Source organism: Myodes glareolus, chromosome 19 (genome assembly GCF_982192425.1).
Source record: "Myodes glareolus chromosome 19, mMyoGla1.1, whole genome shotgun sequence".
Classification (NCBI taxonomy): domain Eukaryota; kingdom Metazoa; phylum Chordata; class Mammalia; order Rodentia; family Cricetidae; genus Myodes; species Myodes glareolus.
Window position 1 is genome coordinate 43,336,169 of NC_142044.1, and position 23,525 is coordinate 43,359,693.

The 23,525-nt window shown below is 45.7% G+C and overlaps 1 protein-coding gene and 1 pseudogene across 2 annotated transcripts; both read right to left on the bottom strand.

The window, feature by feature from the left end:
• Window positions 1-3,025: 3,025 nt before the first annotated feature.
• Window positions 3,026-8,291, bottom strand: LOC146890939 (apolipoprotein L3-like; annotated as a pseudogene).
• A 227-nt stretch (window positions 8,292-8,518) lies between these two features.
• On the bottom strand, window positions 8,519-22,004 carry LOC146890938 (apolipoprotein L3-like). Of its 2 annotated transcripts, XM_087899062.1 has the most exons (4): window positions 21,868-22,004; window positions 16,847-16,927; window positions 12,911-13,037; window positions 8,519-9,826 (listed from the first exon to the last, which is right to left on the bottom strand). In XM_087899062.1, the coding sequence occupies exons 2-4, from the start codon at window positions 16,857-16,859 to the stop codon at window positions 8,998-9,000; spliced, it is 969 nt and encodes a 322-aa protein (XP_087755188.1). In that variant the 5' UTR covers window positions 16,860-16,927; window positions 21,868-22,004; the 3' UTR covers window positions 8,519-8,997. The 2 variants fall into 2 exon arrangements, with proteins under 2 accessions (XP_087755188.1, XP_087755189.1); XM_087899063.1 differs by lacking the exons at window positions 12,911-13,037; window positions 16,847-16,927; window positions 21,868-22,004 and adding an exon at window positions 11,935-12,898.
• Window positions 22,005-23,525: the final 1,521 nt, after the last annotated feature.

The following is a 23,525-nucleotide window of genomic DNA, read 5'->3' on the forward strand; positions in this document are numbered from 1 at the left end:
GTAGAACCCCTATTGCTACCTGGGGGAGCCAGCCTCCAGTCAGAACCAGGGTGTGCAAAACGAGACATGAATTCAGTGATGTCTTAGGAAAAATTCTTACCTATCTGAAGGGGGGTATATAAGGAAAAACATGCTTTCTCATGGTATCTTTCTCTTTTACTTCTCTTGAAAAAAAAATCCTCTCTGAAAATCTCTCTTGCTCTTCTTCATAGTTTCCCACAACTCTGTGTAGCTCCACACAGCCTCTCCTCAATCCAAACTCTTGAAAATTGTATGTTACCTTTCCAGGCCCTGACTCATTCTCATAACACAAGGTAAGTCACAGGGTTTCTCTTAGGCTAGGGATACCACAGTTACTGTCCAGTGTGGAATACATGGCTATGTACATGACTCTACGTTGGTGAGGGTCCCAGACAGAAAATGTCATTGAAATTCAGGACTTAAACAATAACCAGTTAGCTGAACCTTGAGTGGTAGGGCGTATACCCATAAGGTCCATTACTATTGTCTACCAAAGTTGCTTCAAGTCTGAGCTTGAATCAGTAATAAACACCTGGGAATTCCTCCATGTGTATTCGTCGCCAGGGGCAACCAGTTGCTTTGAATTTGTTCTGAAGTCTATAATTAGCTGTTTTTGTGATTCAAAACACAGTTACTTTCCTCTATCACTCTGAATACTGTAAAATATCTTAACATTATTTCAATTTATCAAAATCGTCTCAGGTTTAGCAGAAATCATCATCCTGACCATCCACAGGTGTACGTGTGCCCAATATATGGAATATATACATGAGAGGAACACACAGGCAGTGGGAAGACACCCTTCCCATTCTAGGGAAGGAATGCAGTTCTTAGGGAGAAATGAAGTGGCACAAGAGAGAAGTTACAGACAGAAGACTGGTCACTTACATTCATTGACTCCGTGGCCTTCCCCGGTGGGACTCCCCATCAGAGTCATTCATCTGGTGGGTTGACCTACTGAACACTAATTGTCACCTGCTGTATGCTCCCATGGCCCCCTTCAGACCCTTAGACATGAGGACCATGTGTCAAACAGAGATGGGAGAACGGGCAGATGGGATAATGGGATGGAGTCTTGGGTGACTCCACACATGCCTAACAGCATCTGCACTGTGGGTCTCAGTCTTTCATGATCCTAGAGGGCTGTGGATGTGCCCCAGAGCTACAGTACTTCCCAAGCACGCAGCACCCTGTATCTTCAGCACTGAGATGGAGGAAGGCTCTCTTGGTTAGTTCTGAACCTATCCCTTCTTGCCTTCTTGGATGACTGTCCCCTGGGTAGATGCTTTCAGGGATCTCTAATGCTGTCTGCCCTGTTCTTCTCCTGGAAGTTGAGGCATGGAACCTCTTTCCCCAGCTGTGCTGACTCTTCTTATTCTTGATTCTTCCTTTTTCATCAGCATGACTTTAGCTTAGCAGAGGAAACCACAGTGAGAGTCAGGACCATGTAAATGTCCCCTGAGCCACAGGCCAAACATGGTGGGGAATGGGTTGGAACATTCATAGACTTATTAACAGTCAGGTTGGGGCTATTGACTCTTAAGTCAGAAGTCAAGACAACCACATCCTGCCATCTCTAACTCCAACAACATAAGCAGATCTCATCCCTCCTGGAGATCTTGAAGATCTTCCAGGGAACTGTTCACCATGAACAGTGACATCACAAGACAGTCTTGCAAATATTTGCCAGCTCTGAGTTGTCTAGAGGAAACTTCAGCCAATTGAAATGTGATCTGAATCTGATTGAAGGTATCCTATTTCTATGCTGTATAAATATTAACCTTCCCATATGCAGGGGGGTCAGCACAAAGGAGCCAGGCCACCAAGGTTACCCTACCCTATCCAGCACTCTAGAGAAGGGGGTTGGCTCAGATCAATAGTACCAGGCATGTGATTACTTGTAGCAGAGAGCATCTACCTTTCAAATGGCCTTCCATTCTGTAGAGACCTTAAAGGAGACAGGAATCTTCCATATGAACAGTGACATCGTGACTGGTGTAATCATCTGAGGAACTAAAACAGACAAACCTTCCGGGACCATAAGCACGAAGAAGCCAATTTCATGCCATACCGACAGCCCATTCTGAACCAGTCTGTTTCCCCAGAAGGAGTGAAATCCTTGAGCTCTCAAGGGTTTTGAAAATGTGATTCTCATCTTTGAGACCCTGAGATGAGTCATGACACTTCAAACACCATGACATTGTTGTCCTGAGGTGAAGGGAAGTGAGGAGAGCCGTGTCTAGAGGAGCCAGTGAGCCAGCATTACACAGGCTCAATGTGTCAATGCAGGGGTCCAGCTTGGCGGGACTTCAGGTGTTTTGAGTCCAACCATCAAAATCCACCACAAGAAATCCCAGCCTGCTCTCCCTGCATGGGTCCCTGCCTCTGTAGTGGACTGTAGGTCTTTGTAAGGGGTCCCAAGTGCTGCCAGTGCAGGAACCAAGCCTGACATTGGTGGCATTAGCTGAGACTAGAACACTTTCACATTCTGGTTAATGCCAGGATTATCCTGCTCACCACTCCCTCTGAGAGCTGTGGCAGCCCACCAGCCTTCCTACCTTCCTCAGCCTGGTGTTTGCCCATATCTTTCTAACTCACATCGGTCTGATTTATCCTGACCACCTTATCTTTGGTCCCATGCCACCTTCTTCTGTTGTAATTGACTGCTATATACTCCATTTTTCTAGACCACAGTTAATATTTATTGAACACAAATTATAGAAGACAAGAGGACAAAATCCAGGTTTTCTACACACTATTTTGGCCATCACATCTCCCCATAGTATGAGAGGAAGCTGAGGGTCACAGACTGAGTCTCTTGTCACAAACATGTTGACTGCCAACACAATTCTTTGTTTGACATCTTATGTAAATCTGCCTTTACTCTCTATCTCCACAGACCCAATAATGACACAGCACAGCACAGACATTCACATTGATGTCATTGGTCTCTCTGGTGACCCTGTCCTCTTGGAGGGCTGACTACTTCTCAAGAACTCCATCTTTTCTGCTGTCACCACCAGCATCCTCAACATCATCTTCAACATCATCACCATCACTATCTCTATCTAGAGGTCACTGCCTGGATGACACAAGGGTGAGCTGATACTGCTGATGCTGGGAAGAATTACCTAGAGGTCATATGGACTCTGTCCACAGGGAACGGGATGTGGTCCCCTGCTATGACTTCAAGTCCACTCTGGCTTTCTCCCTTCTTCAGCTCTCCAGGTTTCCTATGTTCTCATTGCTTGTTCCTGTTCTGCTCTCCATATCAGAACCTCTGTATTGTAGTCCTATTCCCATTCTCTAGGCCATTCTGGCTCCTTATTTTAGACTCCAGTTTCTGTCTTCTTAAAGCACTGGCTATCAACGTTTACCTTGCTCTGCTCAGCCAGAGATATAAACTCCTCAACACTCAGTTCCATAGACTTGATGACATGCTATTTCCCTTGTAACAGTATGCCCCCCTCCCCTCTGTCCTCACCCTTATATATGTCATTTCCCCTGAACTCTTAACTGCTTGGTGGAGGGATCACTGAGGCAGGACTGACTACAGAGCCTTGTGGAGCTGCTCAAATTCATGAAACTTCTCTTCTAGATTGTTAGCCAGCTCCTGTAGCGCTTTAGCTGACTCTGTCTTTGCCCCATTGTGTAAATCTATGGAGTCAGTCACAAGGTGATACACATCAAATCCAAATATTGAAACATTACCGACTCCTTTTGCAATCCTGGCTACTCTGGTTACTAGGGGAGTATCGTGTGATATGAGATTCCTCAACTGCCTAATAACTTGTCTAAAGGTTATAAAGTTCCTGGTTCTGCCTGTCCTGATGACTTGAATATGATCCCTGAGGGTTTTCTAGGCAATGAATAATTCCACACCCTTACTACTAACTTTGAATGTGATCAAAGGCATGATCTTCAAAATTCTGTCCAGTATGTCCATGCTGGCTCCAACCAGGTGCCTGGCTTCACTCTCATCTGCCATTCTGATGGATTCTTCCACAATGGTAGTGGTGACACCAGTCGCAGCTGCTGCTGCTCCTAGACCTGCTGCTGAGATCATCAGAGAGAACCCTCCTGTGAAGGGTGCCAGAATGAATCCAGTGATGCTGGTGGAGCCGGACACCACATGGGAGATGGTGCAGCCTCTGTGCACCTGGTCAAGATGGTCAGCCAGAGCTCGAAGCTTCCTGATGTATTCTTCAAGTTTCCCTTTCAACTCAGGAAATTCTTTCAGAAAATTCTCCTTCTCCTGCCTCTTTTCTGTTTTATCATTTTCATCTGCGGGCTCCTGGGCTAAATGCTTCTTCAGTGCATCACGCAGGGCAGTTCCCTCTGTGCTATGACAGAAGAGATCAAGTTCATGAATAAAACAGTTACTTTTTTGAAAGCTAAAACCTTGTTCAAACCTCACTTTCATACCACAGACCCAGCAGGATTAATGTAGCAGAGATCTGTAATCTGCACTCTACCCTGAGCATCTGGTACTACATAGACGCCCAGGGCCTTAGTCCATAGGGTCCGTGTGCGAAGTCAGGAAACTTGCCAAAATTAGAGGCACTGATAAAACGATTTCACTCAAGGTCAAGCCAATGCCATCACCATCTGTGGGAGCCCTGTGGATGAGCACTGGGACATGGGCTTAGAGCAATTACTCTTTCAGTCAGAGAACTGTGTGTGTTGTTTGAAATTCCTCTTTCATAAGAGTCTCTTCTCTATCCATGGTTGCCCTGAAGTCATCTGCAGCCCATGCAATATCCAGCCTGCAGGAATGCCTGTGTTTGCCTGGGAGGTCTGCAATGGACCATTCCCAGGGTGAGCCAAGTGTGGATTCCTCATTCTGAATGAATTTCAAAACTCCACATCAGTCCTCATGGGACACTACACAGAGACAGCACAACTGATTTGAAAGAATTACGTAAACCTCCTCCATCTCCTGTACACAGTGTCAGCATTCCGGGAGATTAGGGCCCCATGTGTAAGAAACTTCACTGTGTATCAGCAAATGTTTCAAAGTGGGAAAATGCAGGATCTGAGATCCATCTGTTCCCAAGAATTTCCTATGAAAATGCTTAATCTGAAAGATGTGGGAACTTTGGTGCCATTTCTGACCTGCAGAGGAACTGGAAGTCAAAACACTGACCTTAGCAAGATTTCCCTGAGGCCTGTGTCACTGGAAGTGATTTCTTATTGATGTCCATGTAAGGAATCTGTGGTCCTGCCCTCCTGACAGGGGTCTCTAAGTCCCCACCTCTCTCTGTGTACAGTATGGCTCCATGTTTGTCCCCTAGGTCAACAGTACTGAGCTATGTTCTCCTGGCTTCTTGGACCTACTTCAGGATGATGATTCTCTTCTAGGGTGGGCTTCCTGGTATACAGTTGTCATGTGATTTCCTGGTGTGCAGTGGTCATGTGACTTCCTGGAGTGCAGTGGTCATGTGATTTCCTGGTGTGCAGCAGTCGTGTACATTGTCACACATTCAATGCAGGACAACACTCCACACTGAGGAGAAGAAACTTGAAGCTTGAATCTCTCTCATTTTCATCTTCTTGATGTTTCCATTGGCTCATTTTAACCCTCTGTGCTCCATGGTCAACTGTTACTATGTGGCAACTGTCTTATATGTGCATTATTTGTGTGGTTTTTGCAAATTCTCCATCCTGAAGATCTGATAGGGAATTGCTTGCCATGAAGTGACAGCACAGGAAAGTCGTGCAAATGTTTGCCACCTCAGAATTGGTGACGCGGCCAATACTTTTGGTCCAGAGGAAACTTCAATCAATGGGAATGTGATCCCAATTCAATTGAAGGTATTCTAAATCTATTTTGTATAAGTTTTGTCTTGCCATGTGAAGGGGGAGGGATCAGCACAGAGGTGCCAGACCACCGTGGTCACCCTATCCTCACCAGCAACCAAGAGAAAGGACTTAGTTCAGACCAACTTGACAAGGAAAGAGTTCCCCGTATTGTATACCATCTATCTTTCAAGTGATCTCCCTTTCTATAGAGAAAAGACTTTAAAGGAGAGAGAAATCGTCCATATGAACAAGTGACATCATGACTTGTGAATCATCTGAAGGATCATGACAGAAAAACTTCCCAGGACTCCTAAGCACAGAGAAGGCAATTTCATGCCATGCTGATGGCCCATTCTGAACCAGTCTGTTTCCCCAGAAGAGGAGACATCCTTGAACTCTCAATGGTTTTGAGAACATGATTATCATCCTTGAGAACCAGAGGCAAGTGATGAAACTTTAAGTACAATGGCATTATCCTGTGGTGAAGGGAAGTAAGGAGACCTGTGTCTAGAGGAGCCAGTGAGACAATATTACACAGGCCCAATTTGTAGGTGCAGGAGTCCATCTTGGCCTGACTTCAGCCTTCTTGAGTCCAACCATCAAGAGCAGCCATGAGAAACCACAAACTGCTCTCCAGGCATGACCCCTGCCATTGCAGTGAACTGTAGGGCTCTGTAAGGGGTCCCAAGTGCTGTCAGTGCTAGAACCAAGCCTGACATCTGCGGTGTTAGCTGGTCTCTCTGGGTCACCAACATCATCTTCATCCCCATCATCATCACCACCACTATCACTATCCAGAGGTCACTGCCTGGAGGACACAAGGGTGAGTTGGTCCTGCTGATGCTGGGAAGAATAACCTAGAGGTCATAGGGACCCTGCCCTCAGGGGAAGGGATGTCGTTCCCTGCTATGGCTTCAAATCCCACTCTGGGTTTCTCCCAACTTCAGCTCTCCAGGTTCCCTAGGTTCTCATTGCTTGTTCCTGTACTGCTCTCCATATCAGACCCATCACATTGCAGTCCTATTCCCCTTTCTCTAAGCAATTCTGACTTCTTATTTTAGACTCCAATTTCTGTCTTCTTTTTCTTCTTTTTTTTTTTTTAAAAAAAGATTTATTTATTTATTTATTTATTTATTATGTATACAACATTCTGCCTCCATGTATGCCTGCAGACCAGAAGAGGGCACCAGATCTCATTACAGATGGTTGTGAGCCACCACGTGGTTGCTGGGAATTGAACTCAGGACCTCTAGAAGAGCAGCCAGTGCTCTTCAAATCTGAGCCATCTCTCCATTCCCTGTCTTCTTTTTTTTATTGATATTTATTGAGCTCTACATTTTTCTCTGCTCCCCTCCCTGCCTCTCTCCTCCCCTTCAACCATCTTCCAAGGTCTCTGTGCTCCCAATTTTCTCAGGAGAGAGAGCTTGTGTTTTTTTACTTCCCATGTAGATTAGATCTATCTAAGTCTCTCTTAAGGTTCTCATTGCTGTCTAGGGTCTCTGGGATTGTGATTTGTAGGCTGGTTTTCTTTGCTTTATGTTTAGAAACCACTTATGTGTGAGTACATGTGATAACTGTCTTTCTGGGTCTGGGTTATCTCACTCAAAATGGTGTTTTCTAGCTCCATTCATTTTCCTGCAAAATTCAAGATGCCGTTATTTTTTTCTGCTGTGTAGTACTCCATTGTGTAAATGTACCGCATTTTGCTTATCCATTCTTCAATCGAGGAGCATTTAGGTTGTTTCCAGGTTCTGGTTATGACAAACAATGCTGCTATGAACATAGTTGAGCACATGTCCTTCTAGCACGATTGAGTATCCTTTGGATATATACCCAAAAGTGCTATTACTGGGTCTTGAGGAAGGTTGTTTCATAATTTTCTGAGAAATCGCCACACTGGCATCCAAAGGGGTTGTACCAGCTTGCATTCCCACCAACAATGCAAAAGTGTTCCCTTTTCCCCACAACCTCTCCAGCATAAGTTGTCATCAGTGTTTTTGATCTCGGACATTCTTACAGGTTTAAGATGGAATCTCAGAGTTGTTCTGATTTGCATTTCTCTGATGACTAAAGATGTTGAACATTTCCTTAAGTGTCTTTCAGCCATTTTAGATTCCTCTGTTGAGAGTTCTCTGCTTAGGTCTGCACTCCATATTTTAAATTTAATTATTTGTTTGCTTGCTGACCAATTTCTTGAGTTCTTTTTATATTTTTGAGATCAGACCTCTGTCTGGTGTGGGGTTAGTGAAGATCTTTTCCCATTCTGTAGGCTGTCATTTTGTCTTGTTGACCATGTCCTTTGCTTTACAGAAGCTTTTCAGTTTCAGGAAGTCCCATTTATTTGGTGTAGGAGGTCCTTCTGTATTTGTGTTGCTTTCATTGGTTAATAAAGAAACTGCTTTGGGCCTGGTGATAGGGAAGAACTTAGGTAGGCAGGGAGACAAAACTGAATTCTGGGAGGAAGAAAGCAGAGTCAGAGAGCAGCCATGGAGGCACCAGGTCAGACATGCTAAATCTTTCCTGGTAAGCCATGACCTCGTGGTGAACACAGATTAATAGAAATGAGTTAAATTAAGATGTGAGAGTTAGCCAATAGGAGGCTAGAGCTAATGGCCAAGCAGTGTTTTAATTAATACAGTTTCTGTGTGGTTATTTTGGGTGTAAACTAGCCGGGCAGCTAGGACAAACAAAGGGACCCTCTCTCCATCAACATTTATTAATTGTTTCTCTCAGTGTCTGTGCTACTGGGGTTACATTTAGGAAGTGGTCTCCTGTGCCAATGCGTTCAATATTTCCCGCTTCTATGAGGTTCAGGGTGACTGGCTTTATGTTGAGGTCTTTGATCCATTTGGACTTGAGTTTTGTGCCTGGCGATAGATATGGACCTATTTTCATTCTTCTACATAGTGATATCCAGTTATGCCAGCACCATTTGTTAAATATGATTTCTTTTTTCCATTTGATGTTTTTTGCTTCATTGTCAAGAGGAGTTCCTGCCTTCTTAAAGCACTGGCTATCTACATTGACCTTACTCTGCTCAGCGATAAATAGAAACCCATTAACCTTCAGTTCCATAGACTTGATCACATGCTATTTCCCTTGTAACGGTATGCCCCACAGTCCCCACTTCTGTATATGTCATTTCCCCGAACTCCTAACTACTTGGTGGAGGGATCATTGAGGCAGGTCTGACCGCAGAGCCTTGTGGAGCTGCTCAAATTCATGCAACTTCTCTTCTAGATTGTTAGCCAGGTCCCGTAGCGCTCCAGCTGTCTGTGTCTTTGCCCCACTGTGCAAATCCATTGAGTCAGTCACAAGGTTAAACACATCTAATCCAAACGTTAAACCAGTACCAACTCCTCTTGCAATCCTGACTCCTCTGGTTACTGGGGGAATATTGTGTGGTATGAGATTCCTCAACTGCCTAATACCATGTCTAATGGTTGTGAAGTTCCTGGTTCTGGCTGTCCTGATGACTTGGATATGATCCCTGAGGGTTTTCCAGGCAATGAATAATTCCACACCCATCTTACCAAATTTGATTGAGACTAAAGGCATGATCTTGTAAATTCTGTTCACTATGTCCGTGCTGGCTCCAACCAGGCGCCTGGCTTCACTTTCATCAGCCCCTCTCATTGATGCTTCCACAATGGAAGTGGTGGCACCAGCTGCAGCTGCTGCTGCTCCTAGACCCAGTGAAGCTGCTGAGATAATCAGAGAGGCCCCTCCTGTGAAGGGTGCCAGAGCGAATCCAATGATTGTAGCGGCGATGCTGGTGGAGCCGGACACCACATTGGAGATGGTGCAGCCCCTGTGCACCTGGTCAAGATGGTCAGCCAGAGCTCGGAGCTTCCGGATGTGTTCTTCAAGTTTCCTTTTCAACTCAGGAAATTCTTTCAGAAAATTCTCCTTCTGCTGCCTCTTTTCTGTTTCATCATTTTCACCTGTGGGCTCCTGGGCTAAATGCTCCTTCAGTGCGTCACGCAGGGCAGCTTCCTCCTCACTGTGACAGAAGAGATCAAGTTCATGAATAAAAGAGTTAGTTTTTGAAAGTTAAAACCTTGTTCAAACCTCACTTTCATACCACAGACCCTGCAGGAGTAATGTAGCAGAGATCTGTGATGTACACTCTACCCTGAGCATCTGGTACTGCATAGACACCCAGGGCCTTAGTCCATAGGGTCTGTGTGTGAAGTCAGGAAACTTGCCAAAATTAGAGGCACTGATAAAGTGATTTCACTCAATGTCAAGTCAATGCCATCACTATCTGTGGGAGCCCTGTGGATGAGCACTGGGACATGGGCTTAGAGCAATTACTCTTTCAATCAGAGAACTGCATGTTTTGTATGGAATTCTCCTTTCCCAAAAGTCTCCTCTCTATCCCTGGTTGCCCTGAAGTCATCTGCAGCCCATGCACTATCCAGCCTGCAGGAATGCCTGTGCTTACCTGGGAGGTCTGCAATGACCATTCACAGGGCAAGCCAAGGGTGGATTCTTCAGCCTTAAAGAATTCCAAACCTAATGTCTCTAAACTCCACATCTGTCCTCATGGGACAGTACACAGAGACAGCACAATTGCTTTAGAAGCTTTGCATAAACTCCTCCATGTCCTGTACACAGTGTCAGCTTGACCTTTTTCCTTTGCTGCTCTTAATATTCTTTCTTTATTCTGTATGTTTTGTATTTTGATTATTATATGGCGAGGGGATTTTTTTTTTGATCTAGTCCTATCTGTAAGATACTTCACTAAATATCTGTAATATTTCAAGGTGGGGAAATTATAGGATCTGCGATCCAACTGTCCTCAAAAATTTCCGATAAAAATGCTTAACCTGAAAGATGTGGAAACTTTGGTGCCATTTCTGACCTGCAGAGGAACTGGAGGAAAAAAGCACTGACCTTGGGAAGATTCCCCGGAGGCCTGTGTCACTGGGATTGATCTCTTAGTGATGTCCATGTAAAGGATCTGCCGTCCTGCCCTCCTGACAGGTGTCTGTAAGTCCCCAGCTCCCTGTGTGTACAGAGTGGTTTCATCTCTATCCCCTAGCGCAACAGTCCTGAGCAGTGTCCTCCTGGCTTCTTGGACCTGCTTCAGCATGAAGATTCTTTCCTAGGAGGGGCTGCCTGTGTGCAGTAGTCATGTGATTTCATGTTGTGCAGTGGTCATGTGATTTCAAGGCATGTAGTGGTCATGTGATTTCATGTTGTGCAGTGGTCATGTGATTTCAAGGCATGTAGTGGTCATGTGATTTCATGTTGTGCAGTGGTCATGTGATTTGTAATGTAATGAAGTAATGAAGTACAACCCTGCATCCTGAGGAGAAGAAACTTGAATCTCTCTCATTTCCGTCTGATCGATGTTTCCATTGGCTCATTTTAACCCTCTGTGCTCCGTGGTCAACTGTTACTATGTGGCAATTATCTTACATGTGTGTTCTATGTGTGGATTTTACAAATTTTCAATCCTGTGTGGATTAGAGTAGTCCTTCATTAAAGGCTGGTGTCGAATATAAAAAGAAGGCTCACTGGGACTCTTTCCTCAGACTTTGTCATTTAGCCATTTCTGAGAATTTAAACTTAAATGTAAAACAAACCCTCAGAGGCACAAGAGACCTTCCAGATCCCATTGCCTGCTGTCTGCTCTCTGCAGATTGCTAAATTCCTTTTCCTCCCTGACTGGATCTCACAAGGTCAGTGGCTGCCTGAGGTGGCTGAGCCAGGACAGCTGCCATTAACCCTGGCTCCACACTGACTCCCACCCCTCACTGACTCTTAACCAGGTCTAGTCAGAGCCCTGCAAACAGAGGTCACCTGCTAACAGACACCACAGCTAGTGACAGCGCCACATTTGAACACAGCAAGGCTATGTGCAAAGATGCAAGGGGCCTGGAGACCACTAATAGTGACAAGGAGGCTGGACATCGCCTGAAGTTAGACATGGCCATAAGGGAAATATTTTCCTCTGAGATGGTGACATGCGATCCCCTCAGACTCTCAGGTTCTGCAAACCGTCCTCCAACCACATTAACTGTGGACTCTTGTCTCTAGCCACACATCCTTTCTGATACTCAAGGAGCGCTGTGTAGAACAGAATAGAATCTGCAATACCACCTGAGAACTTCTGGGCATACACAGCACGTGGAGGGTGTGCCCAAACACAATGCTGCACACCCATAAAGCATGAGGTCGGGGCCGAGGAGTTAAACACTCTTCTCCGTCTTGCATGTCTTCTGCTAGGCCTCTTCTCTGTGCCTCCAATTCCTCCATCCTTCCAGCCCTGCTGTCCTCGTCTTCTTTCTACACCTGCATTCTAGGGTCACTCTCAGTCTTTCCTGAACCCTGACCGACACCCTGGTCCTGGTCTCTGTTGGCTTTGGGAAGTGAGCTGGTACTTGGTTTCCGGTCCCTAGCCTGCTGCTCATGCCAGGCTGTCACCACCACATCCTATCAGCCTGCACTTTTATTCCTACTGAACACAGCTGGGGCTCCAGATCTCAGTAGGGACAGTCAGGGTCAACCCAGCTCTGTGCAGCTGCACTGTGGGCTCTCGGTCTCCTCAGTCCACAGAGGATCCTGCTGTTGTTACAGCTCCTCAAGTGGGAGGAAAGTGACCGAGACGGAACCTGAGGACGTGGCTAACCATGCCTACATTTTTCTGACTTGTCTCATAATAAGTTCTTGATTCCTCAGTCCTGGCCCTGGTCTCTTCCCATTTCTAAAGTAGCTCTCAGTGATAACTTCCTGGGGCACCCACTGTGTACTGGTCACATGCTGACAGCTGCACACACATGATCTTATTTTCTCACACTGCAGTCTCATGGTGGTGAAACTCAGGAAGTGCTAACTAGCTTGCCAAGGTCACAGAACTAGTAGATGGCAGAAATGGTCCCCACTCCTTGAACAACATCTTCAGTCAGCCTGAGGTGATGTCCACCAAGAATAATACAGTGGAAACATTCCTCCTGGATTGTTGAAAAGAAATGTCCACAACCCCAGCCCTAGGACTGCCAAGAGTGGGTGTGCCTGTCCAGAAAAAGCCTCATCCTCATGGTCTGGTGGGCAGTGCTGTGTGCACCATGCAGGTAACCTTGACAATGCTGCTGCCTCCACAAATTCCCTCCAGGCTCCGTCTTCAGTTATCAACAGCTTCAGATCGTCTCTGAGAAATTTGTCTGTGATCCAGGTAGTTATTTCTTCCACGATGCCTACTGCCGCTGTTCACAAGAAAAGAATGAGGTTAGAAGACAGTATGGAAGTAATTTAATGGCAAGTACCAGGAGGCGTGAGATGCCATGTTCTCATGCATTTGTCCATGGGTGCTAATGGAGTCTCTAGGGTAGGAGATTCAGTGATATCTCCCAAATTTATGATAGTCTATGCTGGAGAGGATGTGGAGTGAGGGGAACACTCATCCATTGTTGGTGGGAATGCAAACTTGTGCAGCCACTGTGGAAATCAGTGTGGCGCTTTCTCAAGAAACTGGGAGTCAACCTCCCTCAGGACCCAGCAATTCCACTCTTGGGAATATACCCAAGAGATGGCCTATCATACCAAAAAAGCATTTGTTCAACTATGTTCATAGCAGCACTATTTGTAATAGCCAGAACCTGGAAACAACCTAGGTGCCCCTCAATAGAAGAATGGTTAAAGAAGGTGTGGAACATATATACATTAGAGTTTTACTCAGTGGTAAAAAACAATGACATCTTGAATTTTGCATGCAAATGGATGGAAATAGAAAACGCTTTACTGAGTGAGGTAACCCAGACACAAAAAGAGGAATATGGTATGTATTCACTCATAAGTGGATTCTAGCCATAATTAAAGGTCTTTGAGCCTAATATTCATGATCCTGGAGAAGCTAAATAAGAAGGTGAACCTAAAGAAAATCATATATTTATCCTCCTGTATATTGGAAGTAGACAAGAGTGCCAGGCAACCTTGGGTGCATGGGGGAGGGGTGTGGATGGAAGGGGAGAGGTTTGAAGAGAAGGGAGTAGGGGAGGATTGGGGAAAGCTTGGGGGATTGGGATGGGGGGAGAGGGAGGAAGAATGGATATGGAAGCAGGGAAGTATATATCGCAACTAAGGGAGCCATTTTAGGGTTTACAAGAGACTTGATTTTAGAGGGGTTCCCAGGTCCAAGGAGAGATCCCCAGATTGTTCCCTGGACAGCAGAGGAGAGGGCGCCTGAATTGGCCTTGGCCCATAACCATACTGATGAATATTTTGCATATCACCATAGAACCTTTATCTGGTGATGGATGGAGATAGAGACAAAGACACACATTGGAACACTGGACTTAACTCCCTAGGTCCAAATGAGAAGCAGAAGGAGGGAGAATGTGAGCAAGGAAGGCAGGATCAGAAGGAACTTTCATCCGACGATGGATGGAGATTGAGACAGAGACACACATTGGAGCACTGGACTGAACCCCCAAGGACCAAATGAGGAGCAGAAGGACGGAGAACATGAACAAGGAATGCAGGACCGTGAGGAGTGCGTTCACCCACTGATACAAGGGGACTGATCTAATGAGAGCTCCCCAAGGCCGGCTAGACTGGGACTGAACGAGCACATGATCAAACCGGATTCTCTGAATGTGGCTGGCACGGGGACTGTCTGAGAAGCCATTGATAATGGCACTGGGACTTGTTTCCTCTGCATGTACTGGCTTTTTGGGATCCTAGTCTGTTTGGATGCTCACCTTCCTAGACCTGGAGGGAGGTGGGAGGAACTTGAACTTCCCACAGGGCAGGAAACCCTGACTGATCTTAGGGCTGGAGAGGGAGGAGGAGAAGAAATGGGGGGAATGGGAGGGTATTTGGAGGAGGGGCGGAAGTGGAAACTTTTATAAATTAATAATAAAAAAACAGGTGTCAAGCAAAAACTAAAAAAAAAGCTCTTCACATCAGCAACTATATTTGGAGACAGAATCTTTAAGTAAGTAAAGTAATGAAGACCAAATTATACCATGAATATCGGGTGCTACACAGCGAGACTGGAGGCCTCATGACAGGGATTACCAGAGGTCTTTTGTTCATCATCTCCCATCATTTTATTATCTGTCATATATATATGCATATGTCTCTCTTCCTCTGCATCTCTTTTCCACTGTGACCCTGCTTCACACATACAAAGAAGACACCATATGCAGACATCATGACCCTGTTTCCTGTGCACACTTCCAAGAGGGTGTTTGCTGGGACCCACTTTCCATACATTCATCATAGACATTGCTTTCCATGACTGAGTGAAATCACGGGTCTGTAGTTGAAGTCCCTTGTTCCATCCCCCATGAGCCTCTGACTTGTCAAACACTGTGGTAGCAGTGACTTTCAAGTCATTAGTGAGAGCTGCAATATTTTATTGTGACAAATAATGGAATTTTCAAATAAAATGGAGTTAACATCAGTGTATACTGAACATGAGAGAGCTCAGGGCTCCTGGAAACCAAGACATTTCCAAGCCCTTTACTCTTGAATATTTCCTGTCATCAAAGCTAGGACCACATAGACAACACTTCCAGGTTTGACTGCCAACTTGGCATAGACCCTTGTCACAGTCATTTACACTAACAACAGCTCTTTACATGGAAGCAATGGCTTTCCAGGAGCAAGAAAGCTCTGGGCTTTCTCCATTCTTAAACTCAAGCGTAGGTGAGCATTCTGGTCCTTGCCCAGAACGCATCCTCCCATTGTCCCACTTCAGAGCAAGAGCCTCCCCTCAGTGTCCTTATGTCCTTGACAGTCACAGTCATTCTATGACACTGAGCTTTCTAGTTTCCTTTTCTCTCCAAATGCAAATTGCCAAGTATTTGTCATTTTCTACTGTCTGAATTGCTCTTTTCATTGTAGACCTACATAAGGAGTTGCCATTAATAACCATCCACAGACTTAAAATTATGCTCTGTTGACCTTTTCCCCACCAAAAATTGCTCCATTGCTTTCTATTTAGCCTTCTGTAAATTCTCAGGACATGGACAGAAAAGAAACCCCAGATTACTTGCCAAAATATCACAGGAATGAACTTTGGCCCAGAAGTCATTAAATTCCTTGCTTTGCTCTTAAACCTCAGAGCAAGCCACCACAATTCTATTTTGCTCTCAGATCTACTGTATTCCAGGATCCTGCAAGTTGAAACATTGGGCTATGCTTACAGTATTCAACTCTATTACTATTTCAAAGTTCCAAAGTCTCTGTAATTTCTTCCTTACATATTCCTCTATCAGCCTTCTGTCTGTCTGTCTGTCTGTCTGTCTGTATGTCTATGTATAGATATACCTACATCTATCTGTTTATCTACCTATCTAGAGCCATATCTATCTACAGATATATCTATATTACCTATACCTAGTCTTATACTTCACAGCAAGAGCCCTCTCTAAGATGCTATCTCCTGCATTAGTTTCTTTTCGGTTCCTGAGATAAAAACCAAGATAAGAACACATTATGAAGATTTGTTTTGGCTTCAAGTTCCCCAGGGATCGATTTCTATATTGAAAGAAAGAGACAGAAGTAGGTGATGGAAGGTGAGAGATCACATATCAACTGTACCTAAGATACATTGAATGTCCTGGAAATGGTCAAAGCTATGAACTCGATTTTAGTTTGCTTTATTGTTTTTTCTATTTTGGAGATACAGTCTCACTCTGTATCTGATCTGTAGCCCTGGCTGATCTAGAACTCACTGTGTTCACCAGGCTGACCTCAAATTCACAGAGAACTACCTACCTAAGACTCTCAAGTTCTAGGAGTAAGGCATGCACACCACACTCAGCAGGGCAATAAACTCTAAAAGCCTTTACACAGGGATGGACTTCCTCTAGTATGCCTCTATATCCTAAGACTTCTATAACCTCCCAAAATCACAACACCAACTGGAGACCAAGTATTAAAATGCATGAGCCTCTGAGATATCATAGAATCAAGACAGCACCCTTATACACACACTTATATGCTTAAATTCCTTTTCCATTGGAATATTTGTGATCTGGAAGTAGCCTGAGAAGAAACTGATTACCTGATACCACCATGAGGACGTTTTGGTTCAGAGTACAAGGATTTCTGACAGGTTTTCCTTAAGACTCTTCAGGTGGCTAGGCTGGAAGGAGAGGAAAGAAGAGACTGTAAGATGTGATGGGGACAGCTGCAGGGAAGGGAAGGTTGGAGGGGCCAGAGACCCAATGGTTCCACCGGAGTGACAGTAACGGACCAAAGGACTGACAGTCATAGTGCTTCTCCTCTGGTGGGTCCTGCACTGCTACTTACAGATGCCAGTCATCTGGTCTACCATCTCCCTCATCCTGGCCAAAACAGCCTTCCTGCCCTGTCAGAGTCCAAGGAGAATGTCACCAGCTAGGGACAAAGCCATGAAGAAAAGCAATATAAAATCTACACATAGGAGAAATGGGAAGGAATCTTCTGTCAACTGTTTGGTGCGAACACATGCGAATTAATGTTAATAGGAGAGATTTATTGTATGCCTGTGACACACAGGGCTTTTTTTGCCATAGGGGATGCCGGGAACTTCCCCTCAGAAGTTCCCAGCATCCTCTATGGCAAAGTCCACTACTTCATGTCTTACTCTCATGGCTCCTTTCATGGAGGGGCCAAAGCCTTCTGCTCTACCAGAGACCTGCAGCCGGAAGACTGTGGGAATTTGTTGCTTTGTCCCAGAAGGGAATGAGAGGAGTTGAACACAGGGGCCAACATAACCCTCTCTTATGGGGCCTATTTCACCATGATGAATGTCACTGGGGCTGGGTGGCCATGTCCTCACATTTTTGAAGGAGGGAGATAGGTGATTTCTCAGGACCCAAACACTACAGTGTGCAGCACATTTATCTCACCATTTTATTAGAGTTTAGTAATCATTCACTAAAATATATCTTTCTCCATTTCACAATCTAGTGTGTAATTACCACATGTACTATGGGGCTGTGCTGGGATTTTGCAGAAGGTGAGACTAGGGTGAGGAGCGAGTCATTAGTTTTGATCCCACAACTTAGAGACTGAGCCAAAAGTCAAGCAGAAGAAGGAGACTTATACACAATGCACTATTGATCCTGCCTCCTTGAAGAGAGTTTTTTTTGCCAATAAAAAAATACTTTTCTGACTCTTGATACTTCCTCTTTCATCATCATGACTTAAGCTTGGAAGAGAAAATCACAGTGACAGGTAGGACCATGTAAATGTCCCCTGAGACATAGGTCAGCTATGATGGGGATTCCTTGATTAATCTGAGGAATGGGTTGGAATGTTCGTAGACCCTTGATCAGTCAGGATGGGGCTACAGACTCTTACAGCAGGGGCTGGGATGCCCCATGTCCCTCCATCTCTAACTCCAGAAACACAAGCAGATCCACCTCACCTGGAGACCCTGAAAATCTGCTAGGGAACTGCTCAGCATGAACAGTGACACCCCATGACAGTCATGCACATGGTTTCCACCTCAGAGTTGAGGAATCTGCTAATACACTTGGTCCAGAGGAAGCTTCAGCCAGTGGGAATGTGATGGTTGTGATTTAGAAAAAAAGTAGTATGTGAGAGAAAGATGCCAAGCAACAGAGTTCATGGGGAGGGCATTTTATTAGGGGAAAGAGAACATAAAAGGAGGGAAGGGAATGGTCTCTGGGGACAGGAGGAGCAGAAAAAAAGAGAAGAAAGGAAGGAAGAGATGGAAATGAAGACAGATTGGAAGAGAGAGAGAGAGAGAGAGAGAGAGAGAGAGAGAGAGAGAGAAGAGGTGAACAGGACCCTTTTAAAAGGGAACATGGTGAATGCACAGATTGTTCTCTTATTAGCTACAGCTGAACATATCCCACAAGGTCGGAGTAGCACAGATGCTCGAATGCTAACGACGATCACAATTCAATTGGAGATGTCAGAATCTCGCCGTATGCTATTATCAGCCTTACCAAGTTTGGTGGGTGGAGAGGGCTCAGCACAAAGGTTCCAGGTCACCATGATCACCCCACCCTCACCAGCATCCTAGAGAAGGGGCTTGGCTCAGACCAGCTGGATCAGACATGCGTTTACCTGTATCAGACACCAACTACACCAACTACCCTTGAAGCAGTCTCCCTTTCTCCAGAGACCTTAAAGGAGACAGGAATCTTCCATATGAGCAAGTGACTTGGTGGCTGGTGAAGTCATCTGAGCGACCATGACCGACAGACTGCAAAGCACAGGACCCTGCTGATCGCCCATTCTGAACCAGTCTGTTTCCCCAGGTGAGGAGAAATCCTCGAACTCTCAAGGGTTTTGAAAATGTGATTCTCATCTTTGGTGCCTGAGATGAGTCACAACACCTCAAACACCACTACATTGTCCCGAGGTGAAGGTAAGTAAGGAGACCTGTGTCTAGAGGAGCCAGTGAGCCAGCATTACACAGGCTCAATGTGTCAGTGCAGGGGTCCAACTTGTACTGACTTCAGCCATCTGAGTCCAACCATTAAGAGCAACCATGAGAAACCTCAGCCTGCGCTTCCTTATTGCCCCCTTCCACTGCAGTGCCATGTAGGGCTTTGCAAGGGGTCCCAAGTGCTGTCAGTGCAGGAACCAAGCCTGACATCCCTGGTGTTAGCTTAGACTAGAGGAGGTGCAGGTTCCAATCTGGGAACAACCAGGAGGGCCTTGCCCTTTTCTTCCCAGACTGTCTCTGGCCTGGGCTCTTACAGAGGACACAACCCCAGGTTGCCTTTCCTTCTAGCTGAGCACTTCCATTCGGTTTGCTTTTCTGTCTGCATGAGCAGCTTACTGTCAAGAGCTAGAGGTCGGTGACACAGCACACGTAGAAGGCCACACTGACTTGACGAGCTGTTGATTTCTGGGAGTCTCCATCGATTTCGCTGACTCTCATCCAACTATACCCCTCTCATCCTCAACTTAGGATTTTTTATTTAAAATTTATTTATGTGTTAGATTTTTTAGACAGGCTTTCATGTCCTGGTTGTCCTCCAACTTTATGTGTCCATGAACCTGACCTTAAATTCCTTATCCTCCTCCCCCACCCTGTAAATGCTAGGACTGCAAGCAATCACCATGCTCAAGCCTTGCTATGCTTGTTTGAGGAAGAAGGAAAAAAGAAAATTCGAAGAATGCAAAACAAAAAACAGAATCCAAAACAGCCTGAGGAGTAGTGGAGCACGAGCAAGCCCTTTGGAATTCCCTTCCCTGGTGACACCCTGGGCCACCACCTTGGACCCAGTTCCCTCCAGCCTCGTATATTCCTGCACTAACGTATCCAGGGACTTGAGACTTAGGGCACCTTGGCAGAGTCACTTTCTTCCTTGTCTCTCCATTTCCTCTGTAGACACACAGGGTCAGGAAACACAACAGGCCAAAGGATTGAAATCTGCTGTCAGTCAATGACCTGCTGTGGCACCTACACTGCCTTTTAGGTTGATGGTTGTAGAAGGTTCCAGAATTTTTGAGGACAATCAGCAAGACCTAGTTGTTAGACCACTTACCTGTCCTCCCACTCCCTCCCTCAATCCCCCTTCCTCTTTTCCTCCCTTCATCCCTCCTTTCCTTCCTCCCAGCCTCCAAGCTGTCTTTGAGAAATCAGACCATGTCCCCATGCCTCTCTGGTCCCCACCTTCTATCGTGGTGGGCTCTATTACCAAAGGATGTGATAGGAACGTGTGAACCAATGTTTTTCCTTATTTCTGTCATTCAGAGTCAATCAGACACCTACTATGAAATTGGCTTTGAGCTCTGGCCAGGCTCTCCAGTCTCTGGGGATACATTATAAAATTGAGGGAATTTTTATCTCACTCTCTTATTCACTCTCTCTTCCCTCCCCAGCCTTATGTCCTTCTACCTTGCTGTCCATGGTGGCTGTCTATCTTATTATTTAATTAGACTTTATTTTTCAATGGATCTCCAAGTCTTAGAGTGAAGCTTCCTTTAAGGCTCTGTCACATCACCTCTAAAGATCCTCTGTCCCCTGAGTGTTATTTTATCTTGAAGCCCAACCACATCCTGCCCATGGTGACTTTCTCTCCTAACAAAGCTCATGCTAGAGGTCGATTTCTTGTCAGAGCCTTTCTCAAAGGCAGCCTTTCTTACACCAGCTAATGTTTAATGTGCTTCGATGTGACCTCATCTGACCCCAAGTATCCAGCGGGCAGAGTCCAAGCACACATCCAGGAAATCATGCGCAGGGAGACAGAAGTGGCTGGCAGCTGATGTGTTTTAAGGCCAAAGGAGAGAAGGAATCAAGTTTCCAGTCATTCTACGATAGTCAAGCAAACCCGAGTCCAGTGACCCCAGAGAGCACTCCCAAAACTTGGCTTCCTAGAGCTAGGTCTGAAAATACAATGCAAGCTTGTGTGTGTGTGTGTGTGTGTGTGTGTGTGTGTGTGTGTGTTGTGTGTCCAAACAGCACATGGACATATGAGAGGCTCTTCCCTGTCCACTCATCCCCTAATAGGTGAGCAGAGGCCAGGCAAAGCCCAGAAGGTAAATGGCTGCCAGCCACCTGCTTAGCCCCTGTCCCAGAATCCTGGTCAAGTCTCTCTCTCATGAAGCCACAGTTTCCTCACAAGGCCTGACTCAGAGTGTGGGTTCAGAGAAAAATGGGTGGAAAACCCTCGGGTCCTTGTGTCTCAAAAAGCCGTTCTTGTCCCCATTCTGCTTAAGTCACATCACTCAGAGCCATTCTGCATGTCCAGGCCCCCAAACAGAGATGTGTGGTCCCCTATCCCCTATCTTGTTGCTTCCTCCCTTTCTCAGAGGAGGGACTCTGAGAGCAGACTCCTCCCTGAGGTCTCCCGGTCATGTGTCAGGAACCTGGTGCACGTGCTGAGTGCTATAGATTCTATAGGCCCGTCTGAGGAGCCCCTCATCCTATCTTGCACTTACGGCAGATGGAAAGGGGGGAGCAGCCTGACCCCACCCTGGCTGCAAAGGCAGCTTCATTGCTGCTGTGTCTGTCACCCGAGGCAGATGCCTGACCTTGCTGAACTAATCACGATCCTCCTTCAGAGTAACTATGGGGGTATGCAGGCGTGAGAGCTTAGACATTCCCCAACTTACCAGGAATCTTCAACAGGATGAATTCAGATGGGGCTGGACAGTCCTTAGCTGTGTGGACACAGTGACCAGCTGTGCTTCCAAGTGATTATTGAACACGGCCTCCTGCTAATTTACCCAAACCAGAAAACGAAAGTGAAATCCCCACTTGGCAAGGAACTGACAAACACAGGAAACTTGTGGTTTGCTGGATGCACGCTTCCTGCTGACTCAAAGGAGTGACCTTAGTTCTGACAATCTAGGTTTTTGGCTGAGCCCATTTCAAATGGGGGTCTCTGTGATCTGGTGGAGAAAAAACTGCTACTTCAGACCTGGGAACCCTCCACAGATCAACCCTGTCGCTCTTAGGCTGACATCTCAGCACAATGTGCACGTGGAGGAGAAAAGTTTCCCAAGCCACACGCTTGCTCTACTCCTACCCCTTTCTCTATGCAACCCCTGGGAATGGGAAAAGTTCCCTGAGCAAAAGAGGAAGTTCCACGCCTTCCTCTTCCATTATTTATGTGTCCTTTTCATAAAGCAATCTATGCAATGGGAAAACTCAAAACTTAGCATTTTCTAAAAATGTAGAGCCCCCCCCCCCCCCCCGCAAGACCTTGTCAGGGTGGGGATTAGTGCAGAACAATTCTTCCTGGACAGAATGGATTTTCCCTTCTGTGCAACACTGACCACGGGGACTTCAAATACTTTTTGCTGGGTCCTTTCTAGAAGGATGAACAACAGCTGCTGAAAAGATTTCCTTTGTCTCCCAGTTGGCCACAGATATTAGAAAATGTTTTAAAATTAGAAAAATGTAAAGGTTTAAATGAGTCCCAGTTGCTGGAGGTAGCTCAAAGGTGTTCAATAAAAGGGAACGGATTGAGAGAAGAGGCCTTATATATAAACTGCAGTGTTTTAAAGTCCAGTCAGGTGTCTCAGCCCACAGAGCAAAACTGACTGACCTGATCCAGTCTCTTAGATGGAGAAAAGGTAAGTTCAGCACCATAAACACAGAGAGTCGCTAAGCATTTGCTACTGTACATGGCTATGTTGTGATCTTTAGAGAAAGACGGTCTCTGCCTTCTGGAATAAGGACATCAAAAACCAAGAGAACATTTTGGCCCTAGAAGCTATTTGGCTCTCTCATGAATTTTCCTGGCCATCCTTTCTGGTTTCCAGCTATTGTTGACCATGTTTCTTCTGTCAAGTTTCCTTACACTGACATCTGTCCCTTTATTAGCATGACTTCAGTTAGCCAGTCAGAGAACATCACGTGTGATGCAGGACTGTGAAAGGGTCCACAGGAACTGCAGACTAGCAGGGATGTGGGCCCTCTGCAGAGTACAGAATACACTGGAATGTTCGCAGAGTCTTGAACAGTCTCTGAGAGGAGCAGCAGGGTGGAGCTGTAGACTCTCATGGTGAGGGAGTAGAGTAGGGGTCTTTAAGATTAGTTTCGCCCCACCTGGACACCTTGAAAGATCTACTAACAGCAACTCAGTTGACCAGTGACATGACAAGAAATGTTACTCAGGGTGGCTGTCATTTAAGAGTTGAGGATGATCTTGAGGTCATTTTAGCCCAAAGGAATGTGACTCTGATGCAACAGGAAGCATTAACTGAAGGAGCTCTAGGGGGTGATGTGTGGACAACAGCATCTCCTAGAGGAGGGGTCAGTGACC